Source organism: Protomyctophum bolini (genome assembly GCF_963924005.1).
Source record: "Protomyctophum bolini genome assembly, chromosome: 9".
NCBI lineage: Eukaryota > Metazoa > Chordata > Actinopteri > Myctophiformes > Myctophidae > Protomyctophum > Protomyctophum bolini.
In genome coordinates this window covers 22,226,823-22,244,099 of record NC_137870.1, presented here as the reverse complement: position 1 = coordinate 22,244,099, position 17,277 = coordinate 22,226,823, and the positions used below count along the sequence as shown (strand labels likewise).

Genomic DNA, 17,277 nt, shown 5'->3' with positions numbered 1-17,277 from the left:
ACACCAAGCCACTTCAAAGCTGCCCTCTGGCCAATAGGAAGGGGAAAGGCAAATATCAGACAGACAGTGCTCATTGCTCACAGTCACTCAGGAATCCAGGAATCCGTTACAATGCTCAACAGACAATATGAGACAATATTCTGAATAGCCTTGAAAAAAGCCTCTTATCAAGATGAATGGAAGGCTTTCTAAAAATATATATATAATAAAACCAAAAACAACATATCATTGTTGTCCGGCATAAACCAGCTTACTCCATTGTTCAGGTGTTTGTATTTTTTCCATAAATCAATGCCATTGAGCACCCTTTACGTATTGAAGCAATGAAAAGTGTAAAAACGTGCTTCTGACAAAAATAACTCCATTGGACCCTCAAACTGTTTGCAAAAGCAGAAACTACATCCCCTCTCCCCCTCTCATGCAAGTATCTGAGAATATAAAGTCACAATACCAACTTTGATGAGGCAGTATTGCTTTGTTTTGAAAGGTTTTCTTCCTTTCCTGAAAATAGTTTTCATTTCCTTTTTTTTTTTTTTTAATAATTTTTATCCCACGATTTTGTAACCCATTTTTCACCCCTGTGTCAATTATCTAATGTGATCCTGGGCTCTACACACCCTCCGCCAACCTGGTGAGAGCAACGGACTTGAACTCATGCTTAATAGTTTTCATTTCCTGAAAAACATTGAAGACCCCTGGTCTATATACTTTGTATATAATATTAATATGATATGCTTTGGACTTTAGTTAAGGTGCAAGAAAAAACTAAAGATAACTCCAAAGTTAGGTCCATGCAAAAGAAAAACAAATCACTTTGCACTCATAAGCATCACTTTGGCTAGGAACATGGACATGAATGTTAATTGAGAGATACCTGTAGCCATGGCAGCCTACAGGGATTATAAAAGTGTGTGCACTACAGGGTCACAGACGCTACACCCCGGGCTGGAGAGCAGTCATGCCAGTGCTGAGGTTGGTGCTTTTGGCCCTGCAGCTCAGGATGGTCAAGCCTGTGTGTAGACTGCAGGTGAGGCCACAACTACCTGAGCTCAGCAAGGATGGCGATCTCTTCTTGGGAGGCATCTTCACCTTCCGCACTGGATTTAGAGGGAATGTTCCAACTTTCCAGAGTTTACCGAATCCTCCCAGATGTTTAAAGTGAGTATTAATTTTCGTATAGTTTGTATATTTCTCTTTAATATGAAAATGAATGTTGTGTAGTTTGCTTTTTTTAAAGTATTGTATTCATGCCTTTCCTTCCAGTGTCAATACAAGAGAATTCAAATTTGCACAAACCATGATCTTTGCTATTGAAGAAATAAATCAAGACCCTTCTATCCTCCAAAATCACAAATTGGGCTACAAAATCTATAATGGCTGTGGATTATCAAACATCATGCAGTCTGCCATCAGTTTAGCCAATGGACAGAGGGAAGTCATAGATGACAGGAGCTGCACAAAGTCTGAAACTGCTCTGGCTGTGCTAGGCCACTCTGGTTCTACACCAACCATTGGATTTGCCCGGATTATTGGGAGGTTCCAGATTCCAGTGGTAAACGTTTTTGTTTTCTTAACACAAAAGAGCCTGTTTAGAGTCAATATGCTAATAATAGAGATGCATAACTATTCCACATTTGTAATTTTGTTATAATTATGAGCAGCATGTAAAAAAAATCACAAATTATATTTACACAGATCAGCCACTTTGCAACTTGTGCATGTCTAAGCAACAGAGAAGAGTTTCCATCTTTCTTCAGAACCATCCCTAGTGACTATTACCAGAGCAGAGCCCTAGCAAAGCTGGTTAAGCACTTTGGCTGGACCTGGGTGGGTGCAATAAGTAGCAATAATGATTATGGAATCAACGGAATTAGCACCTTTATACAAGCTGCACAAGAATTGGGAGTGTGCATTGAGTATTCTGTGGCCTTTGAGCAAACAGATCCAATTCACAAACTGGCAAAAGTGCTTGAAGTCATAAAACATTCCACTGCTACGGTCATCATGGCCTTTATGACCCACAGAGAAATTAAGGTCCTTGCAAGAGAACTACATAAAGAGAACATTACAGGATTGCAATGGGTTGGCAGTGATGCCTGGATCACAGACCACTCTCTCACTGCCAGTGAGGGACACCACATCCTGCTGGGCTCCATAGGCTTTACTGTCAACAGAGCTCACATACCCGGGCTGGAAGAACACCTGAGGGAGCTTCACCCCTCACAGTTCCCTGACAGCCAGTTTGTCAGAGACTTTTGGGAAGGCGTGTTTGACTGTTCTCTGAATGTGACTTCTGAGGCGCAAAAAACACAGTGCAGTGGCTTTGAGAGCCTGCGAGATGTTGACTCTCAGTTCACGGATGTTTCTGAGCTGAGATTCACTAACAACGTCTACAAATCAGTTTATGCAGTGGCTCATGCTCTTGATAATCTGTTCAAATGTGAGGATGGTCAGGGTCCATTCTCCAATGGGAGCTGTGCTGATGTTACACACATACAGCCTTGGCAGGTAAGAAAGACAATGATCAAACTGTAAACTAATTTATGTCTACAGTTATTTGCATTCTTTATCATTTGAATACACAATTAAATCCACATTGTTAATTTAACTCTGAAAGTTTAAAAATCTACTTTCACACAATTGTTATACTTTCAGAGATAAATTACCATTCCAAATGATGTTGCTTAGAAAACTAAGAAAATTAAGAAAAGAAGATAAAGGCTAAAGGATAAATAATGTGCACTGCTTGTTCTCTACAGGTTTTGCATTATTTACAAAATGTTGATTTCTCTACAAGACAAGGGGAGAGAGTGTTTTTTGACAAAAATGGTGATTCACCCCCAACATATGAACTCATCAATTTACAAAGAGTCACCTCTGGAATTATGCATGTAGCCAACATTGGATTTTATGACGCTTCTCTGGTCAGTGAGAATCAGTTCACCATGAAAGGGCTCCACCCAGTGTGGGGAGGAAGTAGTAACACGGTACATTTTAATTTAGCTTTATTGTCTTATCTATGGTTTGTGGGCCAGTATGCAATTTCATGATTCACAAATATTCATGAATATTATTTTTGTATGTCTTCCATTAAGGGCTCGTTTTAAATAAATGTGTAAATAGTAACATGTAAAATAAAATAAAATAAAATAATATAACAATATATAATGAGGTACAACGTTCGTGCACCAGATGCCTGTTTCAGTGTGCAGTGAGAGCTGTCTCCCAGGAACTCGTAAGGTCTTGCTCAAAGGAAAGCCTCTCTGCTGTTACAAGTGTATACCTTGTACAGAGGGAGAAATAAGCAACACCACAGGTATGCTTCGGCAGGAAAGTATTTCAATAAAATATATATAATCTTCTCATTGCCACAGCATCAAACTGTTCTTTTTGTCTTTCTCTAAAACAGATTCAACAGAATGCTTCAAATGTCCTATCAAATACTGGTCCAATGCCAGAGGAGACGCATGCATCTTAAAAGAAATTGAATTCCTTTCTTACACAGAAATCATGGGTATCATTTTAATATTTTTTTGTTTAATGGGAGTGATTTTGACAATGATTATAGCACTTATTTTCTTCCAATTCAGGGAATCTCCTGTGGTCAGGGCCAACAACTCTGAGCTTAGTTTCCTGCTGCTGTTCTCCCTGACTCTGTGTTTCCTGTGTTCTCTGACCTTCATTGGCCGTCCCTCAGAGTGGTCCTGTATGCTGCGACACACAGCATTTGGGATCACCTTTGTCCTCTGCATCTCTTGTGTTCTGGGGAAAACTATAGTGGTGCTAATGGCCTTCAGGGCAACACTGCCAGGCAGTAATGTCATGAAATGGTTTGGACCTGTACAACAAAGGCTTAGCGTTCTGGCTTTCACTCTAATACAGGTTCTAATTTGTATCCTGTGGTTAACAATAAACCCTCCCTTTCCTGTCAAGAATTTCACACACTTTAAGGAAAAGATCATTCTGGAATGTGCTCTGGGTTCAGCTATAGGTTTCTGGGCTGTGTTGGGGTATATCGGTCTTTTGGCTATCTTGTGTTTTTTTCTGGCCTTTTTAGCTCGAACGCTGCCTGATAACTTTAATGAAGCCAAATGTATCACTTTCAGCATGCTGATATTCTGTGCTGTGTGGATCACCTTTATCCCAGCTTATGTCAGCTCTCCTGGAAAGCTCACTGTAGCTGTGGAGATATTTGCAATTCTGGCCTCAAGTTATGGAATGCTTGCTAGCATTTTCCTGCCAAAATGCTATATAATATTATTGAAACCAGAAAAGAATACAAAAAAACATATCATGGGGAAGACATCTAATAATGATATACATAATTAAGTCACCTGGCGCCATTTGCGTCTTTTGACGCCTATATTCGTATGTTTCTCCACGCCGATTACGCCTTTTTTAATATACATTAATTTGTGAAGCCACTAAGGAAATGAAAGTTCATATAATGGCCTGTTGTGGCGCTGTCATTGGACCCAGAAAAACCCATAGCCCCATAGAAGTCCATGTATTTGGGCCCAACTTCACCTAGACTGTATTACCTTAATAAACATGGTCATATACTTTCTGCTTCCAGTCACTAGTTTAAAGTCTCATTTCTAATGTCATAATATTCTTTTTGGAAAGTTATGGTCCCATTAATTAAAAAAATGACCATAAAGTGGCGTATGTTCTGAGGGGCGTGGCTACCGTTACAGTCTATGATAGGGATTCCCCTCCCACTCGAGTAAAAATAAAAACCAACGGAGAAGAAGGGGGGAAGTCCCGCCTCGTTGTCTGGGCCAGCCAATGGCCAGCTGGACCAAAACGGATTTAGAAAGATGGCGACTTCCATTGCAAGGACTGACAGGCTTCATTTTACGTTCATGTTAGACCCGGGGAACGCTTTGTCCATATTTTTTACAGTCTATGGTCAAAACAAGCTTGAGTTGCGACTCATTTCTCTAAACGATATGATCCTAAGTTACAAATATGTTTTGGGTGGATTAAAATGACAATCGCGGGACATAGCAGATTCTAACATCTCGGTTTCAGAGTGAAGCGGCTTTCAAACTGCCATTATAAATGAATAGACGGCACTCCAAGCCACCTACCAGCTGGTACTGTTGGCGGAAAATGAATTCAGGGCCTTCAGGGCGACACTTCCAGGCAATAATGTTAAGAACATGTTTTGACCTGCAATTACGCTTGTTCTACATGTCTTTTACTTTCATACAAATCCTGATATGTATCATCACCCCCCCCCCCCCCCCCCCTCCTTTTCCTTCAATAATGAAGTACTTTTCAGATTAAAGTTATTTGAGACGGTGGTCTTGGTTCAATTGTATTGTATTGTATTGTATTGTATTGTATTGTATTGTATTGTATTTGCATTGAATTGTATGTTCGTACTAAATTGATCAGTATAATATTATTATTACTGATGAATTGAGTAATAGAAATAAGCCACTGGGGCTTTTTGTGTTATCCTTTTAGCTTAACCTTTGACTGTACTACATGTACTGTTAATACACTTGTTAATAAAGTAATTAATCAATCAACCAACCAACCAACCAACCAACCAAATCAATCATATTCATACTGCATGAGTTTTCACCTCATACTATTATTGAGATCAGAGGCACCGCCACTCCGTCTATATGTGGCTTCCGTGTGCGGTTATTCCGCGTGCGGTTAGGGTTAGGGGTAGGGACAGTTAGTATTGAGTGTTAGGGTTAGGGGTAGGGACAGTTAGTATTGAGTGTTAGGGTTAGGGGTAGGGGTAGGGACAGTTAGTATTGAGTGCGTTGGGTTAGGGGTAAGTACCCCAGCTAGGCTGGGTCAAAACCCAGATACAACTTGCGGAATTGTAGGCAATTTGTTAAAGGGATAGTCAGTGGTCAGGTCTCTCTTGAAAAATGGATTTTAATATCAATGATCTCAATTATCCTTGTTAAATAAAGGATATGATACTGTGTATTGTGTCAATTGATTTTTGCTGAAAAAAGTACAAAAAACTAAAAATCTGCAATGGTGCCATTAATGTGTGTTGTTAAAGTGTAATGTAATATATCACAGGACATATACTGTAAATGGAGGGGGGGGAAGTGAGGGGCGCAGCGAGGGCAGTATGTATATGAGCCAGATGATGCCTTACGTTGTCATTTACTGTGCAAAACATATATAGACTTGGCTGGTAAACAAATTACTTCATAACGGTCCTAAACTGTCCATAAAGTCCATAGACTTGGCTGGCAAACGTTTTTTGTAAAAAAGGGTCTAAACAAACATGACGTTATTTTGGAAAGCCATGCACTGGAGGGGCTGGCACCCCTCAAAAAATAAAAAGTCTGTGGAGATATTTGCAAGTTATGGAATGCTTATAGTGCGGTGTGTTATAGGCTCAATACGTCAGTTTGTCACCTCCCCATTCACATTCAATAGATCCAATGATATTTTTTGGGCAGATGTAATTTCCTGGGGTCTAGTAGGGTCTAGTACGAGTGGACATTTTGGCCAAAGGGTGGTGCTAGAGGAAAGCCCATGGGGCCACCAAAATCAGTAGGGTTCATCCTTTGGGGCAGAGGAGGCTGAAAACATGAGGGAATTACTGCATCAAGGTTCATGGCAATCTGGATATTAGATCTTAAAATATCTCAAGTGCAAGAGAAGACATTACATTGTTGGCATACTGTGTACAGTATGTGTGGAACTATATGAAAAGGCAGCATGGAGGTGCACAGCGCTGCATAATCCATAACATTACAGCCAGATAGCCATACATGGAGAGGACTGGATCATGCATATATGGAGCCGGCCAGCAACTCTACATCTGACCTCAAACCCTTATAAAAACTCCCCAAAACCAACAAGTAGGGGTTGGAAGTGACAGGTAATACAGCGTAAAATAGGTAATAATAACATGGGGCATGACAAATTAGAAAGAAAATGAAAAGAAGAAAAGAAGAAAGAGATATCCTAATTATTTAGGACTAAAGTCGTCAACCGACCAACCAGCATGCATTGGAGCCGCCACTATATACTGTAGTAGTGGGATAAAAACAGAAGGGTGCACGATTAAAAAATATCTGTAAGACTTGTGAAAAGTTGCTGTGGGAAAATAATTTGTATTGACTATACTGTATAATTAAGTAGACCTTTTGTTTTTAAAAAATACAATTATCAGCACACAATATTGATTGTTTGGCTTACTGATTTATTTAATCAGTGTCCTACTGACTCCTACTGTCCTACATTTATTAAAGATGCCCAGGCATACTGGGCTAATAGACAAGTGTATTTTTTATTCTCTTGATAATTCCTGTTGGCCTTATGCAATAATTGTTTTTGCATGTGCCTCTGAGAATGGTTCATTGGTATGCTTCCTTCACCTGGGTGGCCAACAGTAAACTATAAAACACACATCATTTCAGGTATCCAGTCTGTGCCAAGGGACATAAGCTCTGAGATGAGACCAGTCACACTTGTGTTCTTAGCACTGTTCACAGGGATAGTGTCACCCTGCACATGTCTCTGCCTGAATCAGAGTAATGAAGTCAGTCATTATGGGTCTGAAGAAAAGACAGTGGCCTTCACTTCAAATGGCTCCATTAGAAAACCTGTCAGTCAGGAGAAAGAGAAGCTGACACTGGCATGTGATAGGTGAGTACATTTCTCCTCACATCTCCACTTTATTTTTTATTTTTCTTGTAGTATTTCTAACCTTTACTGTATTTCTTACAGTGGTTTTCTTTCTGTCTTTCCAAAGCAGAAGAGTGGGATTATATTATGATTAATCACCACTGTAATTGTTAGTAATTCCTCTGTCGGGAACTAACCTATCTAAACAGACAATTAAACAATATCTAGAGGAATTTTGAGGCCAATGAGTCAATTACAGATTCCAATTCAAGTCATTTTATAGCAATTATGTGTATAGTAATTGCCTCTCCATTGGGGCTTTGCATTTTACCAAGGCCTCAACTCAGCTTCAGCTGACTCAAAACTACTGAACATTTTCAGGGTCTCTATTTGGATAATGCTTGCCTTGTTTGATAATGTCATGACTGGGAACTTGTCTTTCTGTTGCTTAAATCGTTTAGGAAGACCTCTGTCTACATAACCCCTTTTTGTGAGGAGATCAAAAGAGATTCTTCATTTCTACCTGGTATCACTGAGTGCTTCATGCTCTGCTGCAACAACTGTCAGACTGATAACCTATTGCAGAAAGATATATCAGAGGCTGTGAATAGTGATAAGGAAAAAAAGCAGGGCTGCAAAAGTATAATTCAGATGTTTCTGAAGGAGCACCCCCCTTGTGATGTCAGGTGTCTCACTCACATGGTGCAGGTGAGGATAGGGCTCATGTATTGCAGGAGATTGGAGTCATATTTGCCATAGAGAAAATGTGATTAACGGTAGCTTATGTTGTGGTTTTTTTTAGCTGAAATGTAATATATGTAAATCTAATTAAATGTATTATGTGTTCCTTCTCTTGGCACAGATGAGAACTGATACTCACAGCTCATGTTTGAATGAAACCTTTAGCTACCATTCATCAATTAATCATACAAATATACCTCAGCCGGTCATTGCATTTGTTCTGATGGACCAGCAGAACAGGCAAAGTGTCCATATGAACAAGGCATACAAACCGGAATGGAAAGTTCAGTACATTGCATGGACATTGTATGCCCATCGGCTCTCCTGCTCCATTCTACCTGAGTGCAAAGTGTGTCTTAGGGTAGTGTGTTTCACAGCACTGTCACGTATCCCCACTGGGAGAGCAGACAAAGACAGCAAGGTGAATCAAGGTGAATTTGCATCATGCCAGGTGTGTGTGTCCATCTATATGTGCTATAATTAATCAATGACTAATGAATATTAATTGTAAATTACAGATTCATGTACTGTATCTCTTGTTACAGCAGGTGCTTCTGATATTATATGCAACAGGTCCAACAGGAACAATAAAATCAGGTAAGGCTGAACAATGAGAAAATTGATTTACTGTAGTAGTGGTGTTTACTACTTACTGTAGTAAGTAATCACTAACTTTTGCAAGACGTTACCGTTACATTTACTCCATGTATGTCTTCACAGAATTTGAAGAGAATGGCAACCGTATACACACCAGCAGAGCTGTTGGGAGATTGCTGCTGGCTGCTCTTTTACTGCTTGGAACATTTCTAACAAGAATATTAATATTGCCACTTAGATACAATCCTCCCCGTGGCAGGAACACCACAGTGGTGGTGCTTTGCAGTGTGACATTATACTCATTCCCAACACCATGCTTCACTAGCCAGCGACCTGAGTGGTCCTGTATGCTTCGCCACACTGTGTTGGAAATCACCCATGTCCTCTGTATGTTTTGTGTTCTGGGGAAAACACTGCATGTGTTCATTGCCTTTAAGGCCACACGTACTCTCGTGAAATGGTTTGGACTTGCACAGCTGCAGCTTGAGGCTCTGGCTTTTACTGTCATACAGAGCCTGATACTTGTTCTGTGTCTAATCATCATCCCTCATTTCCCTACTAAGAATGTGAAGTACTGCCATCATTGCCATGAAAGCAGCAGTCTTGAGCGTGATGGTGGGCCTGTGCCAAGTGCCTGGTCAGGGTTAGGACATATAGAGCTCATGGCTATATTGTTCTGTGTGTTTGCTTCACTGACTGGCAGAATTAAATCCATACAGGTAAAAATTAATGTATTGAGTGTTCTCATACACATGCAATTGGTGGTCTGGCAACAATGTGCCAGAGTTAAAAAAAAGTATATACTGGTTATTAAGATTGACAGGCCAAATTGAGTATATTTTCCAAAAATGTAATCATAAAAGCACCCATAAGTCACATTGAAAAGGAACAAACAAAACAACAATAGTTACATTCAAATGTATAGTTTGTATTTTATTTCGCAATATTCAATGAGTTACTTTAAGTGTAATATTTTAAGAACAGTAAACTAATAAACTCATCTCCTGTGTCATCATTGTGCTGTTATGTCCTACAGAAACGATTAAAAATAGTATGAAGGAAGACATTACATAATTTAGCACACGCTGCAGTGATCAATATATTAAAGATTTTTCAATATCATGGAATGATTGAAAATAAATAATTTTAAAAAGTAATATTACAATTATAAATAATAATGGAAATACATATCTCTTCAAAGTTTAAACACAGCTAAGACCTTCCAAATTACTACTCCTCAACAAACAAATTATGTTGTCCTTTGAAGTGGAACTATGTTGGTTATTTTAACACATTGTGTTCTAAAATGCCAGAAAAACACTGAATGTATGCCTGAATTTTGTATGCCTGCTATAGTACAGGATAATACATAGATATTTGATACATACAGTACATGATTTACAGCTGCTAAGGGATTGGGTGGACATTTAGGCCAAGACTACATGTTGTATTCATGATGATCTTCTTGACAGACTCTGTATTCCTCTATTATATTGATGTTTACGTATGTAGAGCCTACACTACAATAATGCCTGGGTTGGGGTTTTTCTGATGAAGTAGGTCTTGTTTTGGAATGGTTTGACTCACCTATTTTTACACAGCAGTGCACGCTTAAAAACAGGCCACTAGAGGGACCATGTCTGGCTGGATACTCCCAGAAACTTGTTAGTTGAAGAGGTACCAGGACAGAACTGGGTTTTATGTGTTACAGGTATTTGCATTTCATATTGGTTTATATGTTTGATCTGCCAGCTTCTCTAATAAAGATTAAAATACTAATTCTAATACATTGAGTCTACAATCTACATCTGACTTTTATGTAGCTATACTATGCAAGCGCAATAAAAATGACAGGCAGCCCACTTCACAATGTGTGCTAGGCCAGAATGTGGCACCAGTGCCAGAGAAATTCATGCTATGAGCTTACAAAACGGGTCACTTCCGCCCACCCCGGAAGCGATAGCCGTCCATATTTGAGCCACCTTCTCATTCCAGGCTGTGTCCACTTTTTTAGCGTGATCAAAGTTTAGACTTTGATCTTCGCAACCTAACACACACAAACACACACGCACATATGAACTGTATATATGGTGATTTCGGGTGTGCCAGTACAGTACAGTGACAGTACAGTACAGTACAGTACAGTAGAGGGATCCCCACAAGGTAACTCTGTCATTTCTCAACCGTTTCGGACGTGGGGCGGCTCGCCGGAATCTGGGCGGCACCCTGGGTGCGTTGATGCGTTCCTGTGGATCAGTACAGTGACAGTACAGTACAGTAGAGGGTACAGTAGAGGGACCCCCACACGGTAACTCTGTCATTTCTCAACCGTTTCGAACGCGGGGGGCTCGCCGGAATCGGGCCGGCACCCTGGGTGCGTTCCTGTGGGTCTGGAACTTCCGCCCCCCCACCCCCACACGGAGTTGCACCACTGACTTCACACGGGTGTGATTTTTTCTTTTTGTCAAGACATTTGTTAAAAGTACTTTCATGCATAACAAAAATAAACTACCGTATTGTGCATATAAGACGACAATGATTATAAGACCACCCTCATTTTTCAAGACAGTTGTGGAAAAAGAACGCTGAATGAATGTCAAATAATCTAGTCCCTGATTATAATACGACACAGTTTTTTCAGATATTTCCTTTGGGGAAAAAAACGTAGTCTTGTATTCAAGCCAATAGGGTAATTTCTTTTGAGAATTGGGCGTGTGCTCACATTAGCTGAATTACTGAAGAAAAACTGATAAATATTGGCTTCCTGGTCAGGGATGCTACAGTATGGGGAAGAGCCCCATCATGGGATGGATCATTATTATCCTGTTTTCTGTACTGGCAAAAACCAAGTCTGAAAAGGAAACATGCAAACTGATAGGGAAAACAGGGTTCATGGAGTTTTTTAAAGAGGGAGACATTAATATTGGAGGCGTTTTCTCTATGACAAGCTCACGTGAGAAGGTAGATTATGACTGGAAGGCGGTGCCACATTATTACTGCACAAAGTAAGTGAAATTACATATATTTATGAAATGTTCTACTGTGGTCAAAAAATATGTGGACTTCGCTGCCGATATTCATATTCTACTATTATTAATGGCAAATGCAGCTATTGTTATTTTTGTTAATTGTGCTGAATCTGAGAGCAACCATTTCATTTCCAGGAGAAATGACAGGGAATTGAAGTTTGCTCGGACAGTGATTTTTACTGTGGAGGAGATCAACACAAACCCTGAACTTCTTCCTGGTGTATCTCTGGGCTACGTTCTCTACAACGGCTGTGGCAGTGAAAACCTGATACGGGCGTCTATTGAAGCTGTAAACAGAGAGCAGTCCCACGGTCAGGGTTGCACAAAAATAATTCAGGCATTGTTGGGGCACTCATCTTCAGGAGTAAGCACTGTGATAAACAAAATAATTGGTCGATTCTCAATACCACAGGTGAGGGCAGTGGTTTACTGCACCATAACAATACATTATTCTGCCAATTCAGTCAGCCCTAGTTCAAGTTATAATATCTTTGTTTCTTTTTTAACAGATCAGCCACCTTTCAACCTGTGCTTGTCTAAGTGACCAAAACCTCTATCCTACATTCTTCAGAACTGTTCCAAGTGACCGCTTCCAAGTCATAGCTCTGGTGCAGCTCATGAAGCACTTTGACTGGCGCTGGGTTGGCGTTGTTTATTCATTTGGCACATACTCAAAGGAGGGTACACTTGAATTCAGTAAGGAAGCAAAAAAAGAGGGCATCTGTGTTGAATACTTTGAGAAATTCACAAAGTCCAGTTCCAGCAAAAGGATAGATGCCATTGCAAATTCAATAACAAAGTCTTCATCAAAGGTGGTTCTGTTGTTCATGTCCGCATTCTACACAAAAATGTTCTTAAGGAATATGGATGGAAGGAACATATCTGGGAAACAATGGGTTGGCAGTGAGTCTTGGATTACTATTGTAGACCTAGCTTCTGCAAAGCGAAAGCATATCTTGCAGGGGGCATTGGGTTTTGCAATCCCTCAGGCAGCCATCCCAGGTCTCGCTGAATTCTTACTAAACCTGAAACCATCAGATGAACCGCATAGTGCTCATATTAAAGCTTTTTGGGAGGATGTCTTTCAATGCAGCTTCACTCCTTCAAACACCTCTGCAATGTGCAATGGCACAGAGGATCTAAGAACAGTCTCCATCTCCAATGACTACACTGATATGACAGAGTTCGGGACATTGAACAGTGTCTATAAGGCTGTGTATTCAGTAGCGCATGCCCTTCATGCATTATTGCAATGTGAAAGTGGCACAAATTCCACCATACTGGGAAAGCGCTGTACAAAGGAGATTGATGTCCAGCCTATACAAGTGAGTTCATGTAGCCTATTTTTCATACCACATGAAAGGGGGTACATTGTAAGTAACATTCCTTAATGATTACTTGTTTTGTAGCATGGGATGAAGTTGATTGTTGTACACATGTTTTCCCCTCTGCATGATTGTACAAGACACATGTCCTAATTGAAAGGTTAATTCATCATCACAGTTATCCTCATACCAACTTGACCAACTGTCTCTGCAGGTATTGGAGCATCTGAGACGGGTGAACTTTACCACACAGAACGGAGACAACGTTTTGTTTGATGACAATGGAGACTCTGTGGCACAGTATGACCTAGTGAATTGGCAGATGCGCGATGATGGCACTGTGGATATTGTCAATATTGGCTACTATGACAGTTCTTCTCCGGAAGGGAAAACCTTAAAACTAAAAAGCAATGTCAAAATAATATGGGGTGGAAACTACAATCAGGTAAAAACAATAATAATAATAATAATTACAAAATATGGCACTTTTAGTATTTTCTCTGAAAAAGCAACACGTTTTATATCCAATATTCATAATTTTGTATTCTGAAATGACTACATTTTTTACTGTAACAGGCTCCAAGGTCTGTTTGCAGAGAGCCATGCCCACCAGGGACTCGCAAGGCCATAAACAAGCGTAAACCGGTGTGCTGCTTTGACTGTTTTGAATGCCCAGAGGGGACAATAAGTAATCAGACCAGTGAGTGTGTATTTCAAATGCAATCCTTCTCATGTCATGTGCTTGCAAACATTATAAGAAAACAAGGAATAATAATAGGCTTAATAGTTTTAATTAATACTTGCTATGAATTGGTTTTTTTGGGAGTGTTTCATAGTTTATTTTTTATTATAGTAACTGTAATTCTTTTGCAGATTCTCCTGACTGTTTGAGGTGTTCCTCTGAATTTTGGCCAAATGAAAAGAAAGACAAGTGTATTCCAAAAGCTGCCGAGTTCCTTTCCTACAAAGAGATCATGGGTGTAGTATTGACTATATTTTGCTGTCTTGGTGTATTTTTGTCACTTCTAATATCAATAATATTCTTAGTTCATAAGGAAACTCCCATTGTAAAAGCCAACAACTCTGAGCTCAGCTTCCTTTTGCTTTTGTCATTAAAGCTGTGTTTCCTGTGTTCTCTGACATTCATTGGCCGTCCCTCAGAGTGGTCCTGTATGCTGCGTCACACAGCATTTGGGATCACCTTTGTTCTCTGCATCTCTTGTGTTCTGGGGAAAACTATAGTGGTGTTAATGGCCTTCAGGGCAACACTGCCAGGCAGTAATGTCATGAAATGGTTTGGACCAGCACAGCAAAGACTCAGCGTTCTGGCTTTCACTCTTGTACAGGTTCTGATTTGTATACTTTGGTTAACGATCAGCCCTCCATTCCCCAAAAAGAATATGAAGCACTATAAAGAAAAGATTATTCTGGAATGTGCCCTAGGTTCATCTGCTGTTGGTTTCTGGGCTGTGCTGGGTTATATTGGACTTCTTGCGCTCATGTGTTTTATACTGGCCTTTCTTGCGAGGAAATTGCCAGATAGCTTTAACGAAGCAAAGTTTATCACCTTCAGCATGCTGATATTCTGTGCTGTGTGGATCACTTTTATCCCGGCTTATGTCAGCTCCCCTGGAAAGTTCACTGTAGCTGTGGAGATATTTGCTATCCTTGCTTCTAGTTTTGGTTTGTTGATATGTATATTTGTCCCAAAGTGCTATATCATAATCTTCAAACCAGAGCTAAATTCTAAAAAACACATGATGAGCAAGATTGCAACTTAAGCTCATAATTAAACTTGTGAAAACATAGAAATTCAATAAAAAAAATGTTATATAAAAAAAAAACACTCCACATGTATGTAAACTATACCTGACAGATGTGATGGATGTTTATTACTGAATAAATCTATAAAATCCAGTGAAATGTAACATTTCTGTCCATGTCTATTATGACCTCAGTGATGTTTTGTCATGTCAACTAACTGTGTAAAGTTTGGATACACATTATGTACTGCTAGTAACATATTATTCTAGAAGGTATACTGTATGTATTATTTGACATGGGTTGTACTGTATCAATACACATTTTGGTGCAAGGATATATGTAAAAAGCATTTATTCTACTTAAACGTCCCCCCAAATGAGTGGGAGTGATGATAATTGTGATTAAATATTACAATAATAGACTGCCAGCTACAATATACTCTTACTCTCAGATTATAGTCATAATACTTGGTTCACTTCAAACTGAAAATAAAGCTGTTACAGAAGGTCATGTGCACTTTTTTCTCTAACCACATGGTGGCACATAATTGCAAGAGTTATTGCCAATGTTCAATACTGAGCATTTAAATATTTCAGAAGAACAATAGCTATTGTTACGTTATATTCTTAATTTCTTATATGCAGACTATATAACTGTTAAACATCTCTATATTCTGATACTGTAGTAATCATTATTAGTTTTTTTTCAATTGCATGAAAACTCATGAAAACTCAAAAGGTTTTTGTCCAGTTTTAGTAATCAACAACTCAACAAAGGGCCCTATTTTTCATGGTGTCTTATGTCTAATCTATTAGGTATCAAAATAATTATAAAATACAGAAGATTAGTCATAGGGCAAAATACGGCCCAAAATGGTTCAGTCCAGTCATTAGCTTTATTTTAAGAATGTCTTTGTAGGATCTTGATGAGAAACAGGGAGATGTCTCTTCAGTAAACATGGTTTATTAGAAAAGGTTGCAAGTCAATCTGGCTGACATGACATGGTGTGTCCGGTGCAAGGGACGGGCCATCTGAGTCTGCTGCCAGTCCGCAAGTTCAGTTGCAGTCCATCCCCATATGTAGTCAGTGTCTCTCACCCCATCTCTATCCGAGTCTGAGTTCCTTTGTTCAACCATACTATTACTTATATATTACCATGAGTGTGTACTGTATGTACGGGCAATGCATGTATACACGTGTGTTGGACACGCACAGAGTTAGACTAGTGGGAATATGCGTGCACAATGTCACCGCAAACAGACGCTGTGTTCATGTTTTGGAACATTTGGGCACATTTGGGCAAGTGGCTATGGCCGAATTTAGCCCAAGAGGTGTTTTCGTGCAAAACTAATTATTGGAATGGATTCAGCATCATGAAAAACCCCTAGTTCAGGGGTAGGCAACCATTATTATCAGAAGAGCCATTTTTGGCCCAATAACGTATTTCAATTCTATTTGGAGCCACAAAATAATGTTTGTCTTTCAATATTACATTTTATTGTTTGCTAATTTCTCAAAGCATATCATAACAAGTATACTGTACCAGTAAGCCAGCAGCATTGGTGGTGAAAGAATAACTTTATGCCTCCTACAAATTCAATAATACATTTTATGATATCATAAAAATATCATTTTTGCTTGATTTGTTGCATTTTAATGTTTTACCTTCTACTGTTTGTTTCTTGCCCTTGTTTTAACATGATTGTTTTACCTGTTGTACAGCACTTTGTAACATGTATCTCTATAAATTACAATCCAAAGAGGGAACAAGATATAAGACATACCAAGCCATCAACCCAGATCTATCTGTTCACCCACTCTATACCAGCACCAGCAGTACACCTTACATTGAGGACTATTTGAGGATAACCTTTACACGGTTTCGGTTGTCCGCTCATAGACTGCGTGTGGAAATGGGAAGATGGAGCCGCATACCACCTGAACAGCGGTTTTGCCAATGTGAGACTGGTATACAAAACGAACAGCACATACTGGTGTGTCCCCTCACACAAGATATCAGAGAGAAATATGGACATGAGGGTATTGATTTGAGCTCACTCTTTGTGGGCACTAACAGAGAGACTTTGCATATGCTACATGCCTGCCTGTCACTTGTGGAGCAATAGAAAGCTCCTGTTGTAAAGGGTTTCTGTATTGTGTATTGTATATTTTATTGTATTGTACCTTTTTAAAGTTTTTGA

At 39.5% G+C, this 17,277-nt stretch overlaps 2 protein-coding genes across 2 annotated transcripts; both read left to right on the top strand.

Moving 5' to 3' along the window:
• Positions 1 to 1,042: 1,042 nt before the first annotated feature.
• On the top strand, positions 1,043 to 4,329 carry LOC308321775 (extracellular calcium-sensing receptor-like; the record flags this gene model as incomplete). The annotated part of the gene is made up of 6 exons (XM_080772865.1): positions 1,043 to 1,158; positions 1,264 to 1,552; positions 1,696 to 2,508; positions 2,760 to 2,987; positions 3,193 to 3,316; positions 3,410 to 4,329. The coding sequence occupies exons 2-6, from the start codon at positions 1,298 to 1,300 to the stop codon at positions 4,327 to 4,329; spliced, it is 2,340 nt and encodes a 779-aa protein (XP_080628991.1). The 5' UTR covers positions 1,043 to 1,158; positions 1,264 to 1,297.
• A 7,431-nt stretch (positions 4,330 to 11,760) lies between these two features.
• Positions 11,761 to 15,093, top strand: LOC308321774 (extracellular calcium-sensing receptor-like; the record flags this gene model as incomplete). The annotated part of the gene is made up of 6 exons (XM_080772864.1): positions 11,761 to 11,963; positions 12,123 to 12,399; positions 12,497 to 13,312; positions 13,527 to 13,757; positions 13,889 to 14,012; positions 14,186 to 15,093. The coding sequence occupies 6 exons, from the start codon at positions 11,761 to 11,763 to the stop codon at positions 15,091 to 15,093; spliced, it is 2,559 nt and encodes an 852-aa protein (XP_080628990.1).
• Positions 15,094 to 17,277: the final 2,184 nt, after the last annotated feature.